General features: G+C 33.8%; 1 protein-coding gene across 1 annotated transcript; it reads left to right on the top strand.

Moving 5' to 3' along the window:
- The first annotated feature begins 1,675 nt into the window (after nt 1–1,675).
- Nucleotides 1,676–6,752, top strand: LOC129905504 (uncharacterized protein K02A2.6-like). The gene is made up of 4 exons (XM_055980973.1): nt 1,676–1,762; nt 2,336–3,825; nt 3,903–4,103; nt 4,348–6,752. The coding sequence occupies exons 1-4, from the start codon at nt 1,756–1,758 to the stop codon at nt 6,721–6,723; spliced, it is 4,074 nt and encodes a 1,357-aa protein (XP_055836948.1). The 5' UTR covers nt 1,676–1,755; the 3' UTR covers nt 6,724–6,752.
- Nucleotides 6,753–12,192: the final 5,440 nt, after the last annotated feature.

The following is a 12,192-nucleotide window of genomic DNA, read 5'->3' as shown; positions in this document are numbered from 1 at the left end:
CACGACTGGGGTCGCACGTACTTGCTCTTGCAGTTTAAAACACTTTTATGTTAGTTTACTTGTAGATTTTAAGAGCTGCCTCTGTATAAATCAATTAAAGAAATTTTGTTGATGTTGGGGAAGAGCCGACATTTAGGGCAAAATTTTGTTAAATGAAAAACAAAATGTTTTTTTATTTGACTTTTTTTGAAAAAAAATAAGAATGCAGTTTTATTGTAATTGCTTTGAATATTACTTTTGTAAAGTTTAATCAAAATCGTTAGAGCCATTTTATAGTTATTTGGTATAATTTGAAAAATTTGTATGGGAGGTACACTTTTTTGACTTTTTTGAGAAAAACTAAAAATACAGTTTTGTTGCAATTGCTTCAAATATTACGTCTGCAAAGTTTAATCAAAATCGTTAGAGCCGTTTTCGAGTTATTTGGTTTGAATTGAACAATTTGTATGGGAGGTACACTTTCTAAGCGAGATATAAAAAAACAAAAAAAAACCAACTTTCAGAATTCCACAAAAATCATCTGTACCAAATTTGAAGAAAATCCGTCCACCCGTTTTGGCTGTGGAAATGTGTACAGATGGACGCACAACCGCACAGACGCACAGACATACAGACGCACAGACGTACAGACGCACGGACGGAATTGCGGGACCCACTTTTTTGGAATTCTCCATCATCGTAATGTTGGTTTTGATTAAAACCTCAAATTTTTTTTTCCACACGAAACCAATACTTGCCCATAGAGCAAGTAAAAAGGGGTCAAAATACGACTAAAGTCGCATAGCGGCTACACTGTCAATCTTCAAAAGTTTGATAATATTGTAGCGCAATTCTACCAGGAGAACACATTCAATTTTTTGTAACTTTCAATATATTTTCGCTTTTTTTGGAAAGTATTTCCAGATAATTTTTCTCTCGCATCGGTTACAGCTTTTAATTCTGTCCATTATGGTAGAAATATTAACTTTTATGGTGCTAAAACACATACAAAATACGCTTTCAATTAGGGCTCAGTTATAGCTATCAGTAAAATCCGGTGCCGTGAAATAACGCCGAGCGAAATAACGCCGAATTCCAAAATTCGGCGTTATTTCACTTAACAAAAGCGAAATAACGCCGAATTTCAACACTCGGCCTTATTTCACAATGATAAAGTGAAATTACGCCGATTCGGCATTATTTCACTTTTTCAGTGAAGCAAATCCTGCTAAGTGGAGCTTAGGAAAAAATTCCATGTAACCACCTGCAGTCAGTTTGGTATTGAAATGCCATATTCTTGGCACAGGGACATATGGCCCATGGAATAACAGCCACTATTTATTTGTGGGGCTTACGTCCCGCTTGAGTGAGACATAAGTTCCAAATTAAATGTGGGGCTTATGTCAAACTCAGGTTGGACAAAAGACCCACAAATAAAGGATGGACGTTATCACTAACAAAGAATTTACAGATTATAAAATAATCTCTCAACTGGATAACTGTAACTGGGATAGTTACTGTAGTATCGGGCTAGAATGTCTGGCAACACTTGTTCAATATTCGAATGAAATAAATGACATATTGTACCTGGCAATGCTGGCCTAAGAAATGAAGAACGAAAATAAGATATAGAAAGGAGGGCAGTTGAATGATAGAACGCGGAAGAGTCGGACAGACTTCTACATTGGCGACGAGGAGAAAACAAAAAAAAAATAAAAAAAAAAAAAAATATTATCGGTGAATCCAGGAAAACAAATAAATTAAAGGAAAATTGTTATGACTGGTAAGTTAAAATAAAATACAATTAATATTCAAGCAAGTGTTTGTGGCATGTGCATTAAAAAAAAAAAAAGAAAAAAAAAAACATTCGGAAAAAGGCACGCCATGCAATGCAGTTGCGTGAAGGATACATGAATGTACCTACATAGTCTCGTTACGTTAAGTATAAAAAAAAAAAAAAAAAACAGACAGTTTGTTTGGGAAAAAGTTAGGTTATAAATCCAGTGCAACTTAAATGATTGCAAAATATAATTTAAATGTTTGCCGAACAAGCAAATTTTTGTTGTGACTTAAATGATCGCATATGGTTTATGTTATAAGAGAGCGACTTTAATGATTGCCAAATATTAAATAATGAAAAGATGACTTGCTGTGACTTAAATGATCGCATAAGGTATGCTATGAGAGAGCAACTTTGATGATTGCCAAGTAATGAAAAGATAATTTGCTGTGACTTAAATGATCGCATACCAATGTAATAAAGAAGTAACTTTGAAAGTCTAGAAAAAAAAAGAAATTTCACCTACAAACATACAAAAGAAAGTACCTAATGAAATTCTTTTTTTTTTCCTTTTAGAAACAATGTATTCAAAATTCATTGAATTACCGCCATTTGACTTCACACTATATGAAGAAAATAGTGGTTTAGAATGGACAAATTGGCACCGGTCATTCGAATGGTACCTTAAAGCGAACCATATTCAGGATGAATCTGACAAATTTGTAAAACTGATGCACTTGGCTGGCCGAAAGGTGCAAGAATTATACGAGTCGTTACCAACACCAACTAGTATCACTGAAGTAGCACGTGGACCACTTGCCACCGGTTGCAATCCACATTTGTCTGATTATGACACAGCTATACTAAAGCTCAATGATTTTTTTGAGCCAAAAAAGAACTCCACCTACGAACGACACGTATTTCGACTTCTCAAGCAAGACAAAAATGAAAAAATTGGCAGCTTCGTTATGAAACTTCACATTCAAGCCGAAAAATGTGATTTTGGTGATGCAGTCCAAGACAATGTCAAAGACCAAATTATTGAAAAATGTTTTTCGGCCAAACTACGCAGAGAACTACTAAAGCTGGGTGACTCCAATCTTGAAAAAATTTTGAGAGCGGCCAAAGTTTTTGAAGCCATCGAGGAGCAATGCAAAACATTCGACTCGATCGAAAAAACCAATAACTTCTCAGAAAATGTAAACAAAATTGAGCACAAAGTTCAAAACAAGAACTGGAAAAGTGACAAACCAAATGAATGCTCTCGTTGTGGGTATACTGGACACCAAGCGTTTGAAGAAAAGTGCCCAGCAAGAGGCAAATTATGTAACAAATGTGGCGGTAAGGATCATTTTATCCGGAAATGCCGAAGTAAAAAACGAATACATAACTTCGAAAACAAATCTTCAACAAACACCTTTCGAGAAAAAATGAAACGCGATTCTGAAGAACATTATAAATTGAAAAAGCTTAAACCGGACGAATCAGAAACCATTAAATTGCTCGATGCAAGTGATGCAAACAAAAAAGTCGAATACATTTTTTGCATCGGAGACACAGCTGGAAACGAAATTCGTTGTAAAATTGGTGGCGTTGCAGTCAAGGTTGTTGTCGACTCCGGGTCAAAATTTAATATTATCGACAGCAAAACTTGGGAGTTTCTTAAAACCAATGGGATCAAAGTATCAAAGCAACGCCAACAAGCAAATCACGAGTTCAAAGCATACGGCGGCCATCCATTAACTGTAATGGGAGTGTTCGAATCCAGCATCGAGACCAAGCACAAGTGTTGTTTGGCGGATTTTTATGTGGTGAAAGATTATGGAAAAGCATTAGTTGGCTTCCAAACAGGCATCCCATTGGGAGTGATGAAAATAGGCGAAGACGTCATAAACCAAATTGACCAGCATTGTAACTCAAGCAAAATAAAAGGATTTGTTGTTGATATACCACTAAAGGAAGGTGTAAAACCTGTTGCGCAGCCGTATCGTCGGGTTCCAGTCCCATTAGAAGAGGCAGTCGACAATAAAATCAATAAACTCCTCCAAGAAGGAATTATTGAGAAGGTAAGCTAGAAAAAAAGAGAAAGAAATTATTTTCACATTTCTTGAACATATACAATTTTAATTTGAAAACCACGCAGGTGAACGAGCCGTCCCAATGGATTTCGCCAGTGGTACCAGTGCCTAAAGGCGATGACGTGCGAATTTGCATAGATATGCGCCGAGCGAACGAGGCTGTCCAAAGGGAAAATCATCCGCTTCCAACTATGGAAGACTTTCTTCCCCATATCGGAAAAGGGCGGTTTTTCACAAAGTTGGATGTTAAGGACGCCTTCCACCAGGTGTGAAACTTGAGTTTACAAATCTTGTTATTTTTGTTCAAATGTAGCTCTGATTAAAGTTGATTATTTGTTACTAAAAAAAATATAACACATATCGCTTGACAGACTACACAAAAAAAAAAATTTAAATTATTATAAACCGGAATACTATGTTTTGAACTATTTTTGTTTTATTCAATAAACTAATTCAGTTAATCGTTTGAAAGTTTGAGTGCTTTATTTAATGAGTATTTTCTGGTTACAGGTAGAGATTTCAGAAGAGTCTAGACCGATAACAACATTCATAACAAGAAAGGGCTTGTTTCGTTACACCAGACTAATGTTCGGAATAGCTTGTGCCCCAGAATTATTTCAAAAAATAATGGAACAAATTTTGGTTGGATGTAAAGGTTGTTTAAACTACATGGACGACATAATTATTTACGGAGAAACAATCGAACATCTAAATAAACGTGTCGCCAAAGTTTTGGAAACCCTTAAGAGCCATAACGTTATGTTAAATCGTGCAAAGTGCATTTTTGGAGTAACAGAATTGGAATTTCTTGGCCATAAGTTATCGGCATGTGGCATAGCTCCTACGCAAAGTAAGGTTGAAGCTGTGAAGAATTTTCGTTGTCCATCGAGTGTTGCAGAAGTGCGTAGCTTTCTTGGCTTAGTTAACTTTGTGGGAAAATTTATTCCAAACTTAGCTAATCTAACGGAACCACTTCGTACTTTAACTAGGCAAAATGCAACATTTAAGTGGCAAAAAGAGCAACAAATTAGATTTGAACGTTTAAAAGAAAGTCTGACTAGTGACGTAGTATTGGGGTATTACGATGTTCAAAAACGCACTCAGGTATACGCTGATGCTAGTCCAGTTGCTTTGGGCGCAGTGTTAATCCAAATTAGTGACAGTGATGAGCCGAGGGTTATCACTTATGCAAGTAAAAGTTTGACCGATACTGAGAAACGATACTGCCAAACCGAAAAAGAAGCATTGGCTTTAGTATGGTCGGTTGAGAGATTTCACTTTTATTTATTTGGCCGAGTCTTTGAACTGGTGACCGATCATAAAGCATTGGAAACGATATTTTCTCCAACAAGTAAGCCGTGTGCACGGATAGAACGCTGGGTACTCCGTTTGCAATCTTATAATTTTAAGGTCGTATACAAACCAGGAAAACACAATATAGCTGACCCGTTGTCTCGATTAGTAGTTACCAACAAGGCAGAAGAATTGTTTGATTTAGACAATGAACAATATATCAACTATGTTGTAGCAAATGCTGTACCAGTCGCATTAAAACTAAAAGAAGTGGAAGAGGCGTCTGCAAGTGACATAACTATTCGTGATGTTAAAATTGGACTCGCAGAAAGAATTTGGTCTGATAGAGCTGGGCCGTTTAAGTTATTCGAAACCGAATTATGCTTTGCTGGAAATATCCTACTTCGAGGAAGTCGTATTGTTATGCCGGAAAATTTGCGAAACCGTACAATAGAATTGGCTCATGAGGGACATCCGGGAATTACAGTCATGAAACGCCGGTTACGAACAAAAGTTTGGTGGCCAAAAATAGACATTGAAGCAGAAGTATTTGTAAGAAAGTGTCTGGGTTGCACAATGGTGGCGGCCCCATCAGCACCGGAACCAATGAAGCGTAAGGAGCTACCTTCTGAACCGTGGTCTCACTTAGCAATTGATTTTATGGGTCCGTTACCTTCAAGCCATTACCTTTTAGTCGTTGTCGACTATTTTAGTAGGTTTGTCGAAGTGGAAATTATGACAAAAATTACAACAATGGAAACAATTAAAAGACTTAGAACTATTTTTGCGCGATTTGGTAGACCTAACGTGATAACAGCTGACAATGGTACACAATTTACCAGCACCGAATTCAAAGATTATTGTACTGAAAACGGTATACAAATTTTGCATTCTACACCATTCTGGCCACAGCAAAATGGTGAAGTGGAGCGCCAAAATCGTTCTATTCTAAAGCGTTTAAAAATAAGCCAGAATTTGCACCAGGATTGGGAGAAAGAGTTGCAGGACTACTTGTTAATGTATCGTACAACACCACACTCTACCACATTAAAATCGCCATCGGAATTGATGTTTGGAAGAACCGTTAGTGACAAGTTACCACAAATTAACCAGCCATTTGAATACGATGAAGAACTTCACGATCGTGACAAAACAAAAAAAGAAAAAGAAAAACAATATGCTGATGAAAAGCGAAATGCCAAAAGTAACTTAATAGCAGTTGGGGACTTGGTGTGGTTGAAAAACTTGATAAATACAAATAAATTGTCCGCAACATTTGAACCAATCGATTTTAAAGTAGTTGAACGAAGTGGCTCCGAGATAGTGGTTGAAAACCTAGAAACCGGTGTACGTTATCGACGCAATGTTACACATGCCATACGAGTTCCGTTACAAAATGGAAATAGAGAAATACCTACAGAGCAAGAACAAAAACAACATCAACAACAAAATGATCAACAAAGTGTGGACCAAGGATCGTTAAGCTACCAAGGGCCAACCGCGAATAAAAGAGCAACTGCGAGCATGACCACGGATGAGTTACCACCGCGAAAGAGAAAAGCACCAGCCAAATTCCAGGACTATACACAATAAAAAAAAAAAAAAAAAAAAAATGTATCTTAGTCACTGAACCACAAATGGAAATTTTATAAGAGTAATAAATTTACATAAAATTATATTTACTTTGCGTTATTATTATTAAAAAAAAAAAAAGGAAGAAAGTAGATGTAGTATCGGGCTAGAATGTCTGGCAACACTTGTTCAATATTCGAATGAAATAAATGACATATTGTACCTGGCAATGCTGGCCTAAGAAATGAAGAACGAAAATAAGATATAGAAAGGAGGGCAGTTGAATGATAGAACGCGGAAGAGTCGGACAGACTTCTACAGTTACATAATGCGATTTTGCACTTATTACCCACCTTATTGGCAAATAAGCTGATCAAATAGTGTATCCAATCAAGGGGATTGCAGTAGAGCAGTATGCTCCCAGCCTTCAAACATACTTCACTGTTTATACACCTAATTCCTGGGTTCTATTATTTTATTTATGTGTATACCAGACAACAAAGATATGTTTGTGTTATAACTTGGCAAACGCGAAAATTCTCTCGAATTTTTATTTTCACACCTTAAAATTGATTCTGCGTTCTGCCGTAGGGAAAATTTTTTTCCGCTTAGCGTTTGGGTTCCAAAAATTAAATAGATTCTCATGTAAGAACTTTTTATTTCGCTTTGCTTTCCACCAATTAAAACAGGTGGAATTTATTTGTTTCTTATCATTATCTTATTCAAAGTTTCTTTTGCATTTAAAGAATCTGAAACAAAACGCGAATCAAATAGGTATAACAAAAGTTATTGTTCATTATTGTTTTATATTTCGAGTGTGGGGCTTATGTCCCACTTAAATGAAAAATATCTGGAGCTTATGTACTCTTAAATTAAATGTCAACCCACTCAAGTGGAACATAGCTCCCATAAATAATAAATTGCACGACTGGGGTCGCACGTACTTGCTCTTATGGTAAAAGTTACTCTAATGTTAAAGTTTTCAATTGAACAAAATAAGAGAAAAATTATTGAAATTTGATATTTTCACTGAATTTCGTTAGTGCTGCAAAAAAATAAAATCTGCTTTTATAAATAATTAAATACCGTTTTAAATGCTCTTTTACAAAAAAATAAGTATGCCATTTAATTTCTAATATAAAAACGAATTTTTAGAAAAAAATTTTCGAAAATCGTTAGAGCCGTTTTTTAAAAAAATAATTTTTTATATATAAAAATTTTCTAACATTTGTCAAAAAAAAAGTTGATATGCAATTTTGAATAAATAATTAATTTACACATAAAAACGAAATTTCAAAATTTTTCACCAGCCCGTTTCCAAAAAATTGATTTTTCAAAAAAAAAAATTTGAAATATTTTTTAAAAATCCAAAAATGTGTTTTTTGAAAAATTTAAAATTTTTTTAAATAATGATTGTTTAAACGTTTCTGTATTAAAAATTTGGTCGAAATCGGTTTTGTCGTTTATGAGAAATTCATAAATCCAAAAAACCGTTCTATGGCAGGTACCGTTAATAACGGTACAAAAAATATTTTTCGCATTATCAAAGGAGGCTCTTATCTGTAACAGTAAGTATAAAAATTTTAATCAAAATCGTTAGAGCCGTTTTTGAAATAAATCAACTTTTCTGTTTCCGTTATATGACAGGTACCGTTAGTTTTGGTCCTAAAAAAAAAACTTCAATTTCTCCTCTAGGGAATCACCCAAAACTGTTAACTACCAAGTTTGAAGAAAATCGCTTCAGTAGTTTAGGCTGTAGCTCGAGGTTCTTACAGACAGACAGACAGACAGACAGACAGACAGACAGACAGAATTGCCGGACCCACTTTTTTGGCATTCTCCATCATCGTAATGTCATGTAAAATTGTTATCTCGAGTTCGATTTTTTTTACGAATCCTAAACTTGCCCTATAGTACCTATATCGCAAGTAAAAAGTGTGTGTTATATCCCTGAGACTTTTGTCCCTGCGCCATGTTTTTGTACCTTCTTGAGACTAATCTGTTAATGAATAAATAAGAGGCACATAAGACAAAAAACTTTTTTGGAACCTATACCTCGATTAGATGGACATGGCGTTATTTCACTTTGATAAAGCGCAATAAGGCCGAATGTTGAAATTCGGCGTTATTTCGCTTTTGTAAAGTGAAATAACGCCAAATTTTGGAATTCGGCGTTATTTCACGGCACCTTAAAATCCATCAGTAAAAATTTTGTTTTGCTATTTTGAATACTTTAATCTTATATTATGTGGAAAATTTTGATGAAATAAATTTAAAACATATTTCCACTAATTTTTTCAAAAAGAAATCAATGCATTTTGTGTAAAATTTTATACAAAAATTAATTTTATAAATTTTGCTGATGAAATTTCATTTTACTGAACAGCGCAGCGTACTGCCAAATGCCAAAAATATTCCATTTCGTTTTACTGATGGTGTTCCATTTTTTCACTTCCGCTGCCATCTTTAAAAAAATTACTGATGAAATCAACAGTAAAAAAATTGCTTGAGGCACGAATGTCAAATAAACATTTAATTTAATGACGTTAATTTACTGATTGCTATAAAATCTCATCAGTAAAAGATTTCAGATTCCTGATGTTTCAATTTTTACTGATGGATATTACTGATAGGTAGCTATGACAGAGGCCTTAAAGTTTGGGTGAAGGAAGGTTTTAGTTGAGGATGTTTGTTATTCTATGAAATGTTGTAGAAAAGATGATATCCTCGAATTGATATTCTCTTTTATTGACTATTTCACAAGTAATTTCTTTCTGAGATATATTTTCAAAACAACACAGCGTGAAGTGATCTTGATATGGGAATAAATTTTTCGTCCTTCTATTTGACAAGCAGGTGAAGGTATTTTCCTTTAAAAAGAGCTGTATATTCTTTATTGATGTTGGTGATCTATAATGAACAATATTATACATAATAACTAGATATTCCTTGTCATTCCATTCTGTTTTCTAAGAAGCGGGCGGATTAAGTTATGAAAGTTAGCTCTCTAAAGTTTGAGTGACTATTTTGTGTGACCTTACGCTTACAGGCTTATCTAAAATAATTTAAATAAAAAGAAATATGTACATAGTTAAATACCTATGAAGTGAATTTTCTTCTTTATCAAAGGATTAATTTTTCTTTGAAAATGAACAAAATGGCTCCTTCTGATGACTTATTTCTGCATTTTTAAAGAAAAATCCTCCAGTTACTTATGTTTACAAAAAAAAAATATTATACAAATTAAATTTTTTGTGAGTTTCTTTTTTTATCAGTGTCACATAGAAAAAACAACACTATAGAAGGTAGATAGAGCACGATTAATTATAGTTAAGTATGTAGGTAGATACTCAAGTTAGAAACGTGCGAATTCAAAACTCTATTAAAAAAGTTTTAAGTGGTGCAAAAAAAATCTTTGTTTATTCATTAAAATTAACTACCCATTCGTAGGGTAGATGTACCAATACCCGAACAGTTAACGGAAATTCAAAAGTAAAAAAGCTGCAAAAAATTATTTATTGAAGAAAAAAAGTTAAAATATTTTTTTTACGAAAGGTGTAAGAATACTTTATTATAAAAAAATAAAATTTTGTCAATGAGTACAAAAGTTTTCTTATAAAAAAATAAAAACCGAAGGCATTTCGTTTTCACCAGAAGCCGAACACAAGGTGCCTGATTCCGAACACTAATATGCCTAATTCCGAACACCATAAATTTTAACAATTTTCTTCTATTATTTAGATAAAAACTCTTTTACAATTAATTTTAATAACAAAAATATGGAACTTTCAAGGTAAACAAAAATGTTCCATACATATATATTTATAAACCATATAGGAAACGGGCCTATATCATTTGGTTCTGGCTCTTCAATGGGCTCAGTTTTGTCGGTGCTTCCGATACAAATTTAAGAACGGTTTTTTAAAACGAACTTTTTTTTAAGTTATGGCTATGAATACGTAGCGTTAGATGTGCATTCTAATAACTGGTTGGTAGACATAGAAGAGAAAGTTACTATGGATGCATTTTGTATGGTCGACCGCGAAGGGATTAATTCCATATCTGCGCAATGCATTTGTACAAAACCAAAAAGGTCTTTATTTTCTAAAACGTGCACAACAGTCCGCAGAAGGAATTTTCCAACGTTCGTTGCCTTTTAAATTGGTCCATTCCCACATTGAAGCTCGACAGTGACTTTTGAGCTCCAACATCTGCCGGCTACATGTGTAGCACGATGTGGGTTGTATTCGGAGAAGAAATGAAGTGCATTTTTTTTTATGAAATATGAATAATTATTTATTTTGTTTAAATATTTATAAATTTGTATAAATATTTATTAAAAAAATATTAAATAAATAAAATTAAAAGCAGTTGCCTAGTTCCAAACAGTACTGTTCGGAGAAAGGAAAATCATAAAAATTGGCTTCCTATTTCCGAACAGTTTAAAATAAGAATAAGTATATACAATTTAAAAAAAAAATATTAAAATCAATTACTTATTGTCTAAACTAATTCATAAAATTATAAAATTTAGCCTAAGAACTTTATTTTTATTCAAAAAAACACTATTTCATGTGACCACTCAAACTAATTTTTTTACAAAAAAAATACGATAATTTTACGCATCTGATCCTTCCGACAAACTGAAAGCTATTTGAACAAGAAAATATAGATTTCTGAGCGAGATATCGCACGGAGTGATCGAATATAGTATATAGATTCTAGTTTAACCGGGTTTTTACTTCTAACGGGACAAAACAGTTTGATTTTACATATTTAAGTGAAAAGTGTTCGGCTACTGGAGCTGTTCGGAAATGGGTACATCTACCCTACTTAGATGGCACGTTTTACAATAAACCTTTCAGGATGAATTAATACAAAATATGTATGTATGCCTACCTTCCTTCACGACTGTGAAAGTTTCAACTGAAACTTTATACGTAGGTGCCTTCTTAACTATAAGTGGAAAGAAAACTTTTATTATTGTTTTGTTTCCTAACAAAAGTTTTTTTAAGTGCGACATAACTTTTCCGTGAAAATGTCATCGCAAAATGAGGTAGGAAAATAACTGTTCATCGCATCCACGAGCTAAGTCTACTTAAATACAAAAAAAAAACAGGCAGTCACCGTTGTTATTATCGTTGGCGTTGCCACTGCTGTCGCTTTATACCTAGAAAAAAAAAAAAAAACTTGGCACATTAATTAATTCCTAGTTCCCTCTCTTGCTCTTTCAAAAACGACAACAATAACCATCTAACACCACAAATCTTTCTCCAACGCTTAACAAAAGTAAAACCAAGCCACCCGCTCAAAAAAGCCCCAAACAACAACAACAAAAAAACTACTACATTCGTTTAGCGATAGCAGCCAACTTTCTGCTTCTGCTTTTATTATACGAAAAAATATAGTGAAGCGCTTTCGCAATAGCAATTCAAATCCAAAAACAACAAAAAAGAAAAATATTGAAATGAAAAAGAAAGAAAAAAAAAA

The sequence above is a fragment of the Episyrphus balteatus genome, chromosome 1 (assembly GCF_945859705.1).
Source record: "Episyrphus balteatus chromosome 1, idEpiBalt1.1, whole genome shotgun sequence".
NCBI classification, from domain to species: domain Eukaryota; kingdom Metazoa; phylum Arthropoda; class Insecta; order Diptera; family Syrphidae; genus Episyrphus; species Episyrphus balteatus.
The sequence above is the reverse complement of the archived record's forward strand: the minus strand, read 5'-3'. Positions and strand labels throughout refer to the sequence as shown.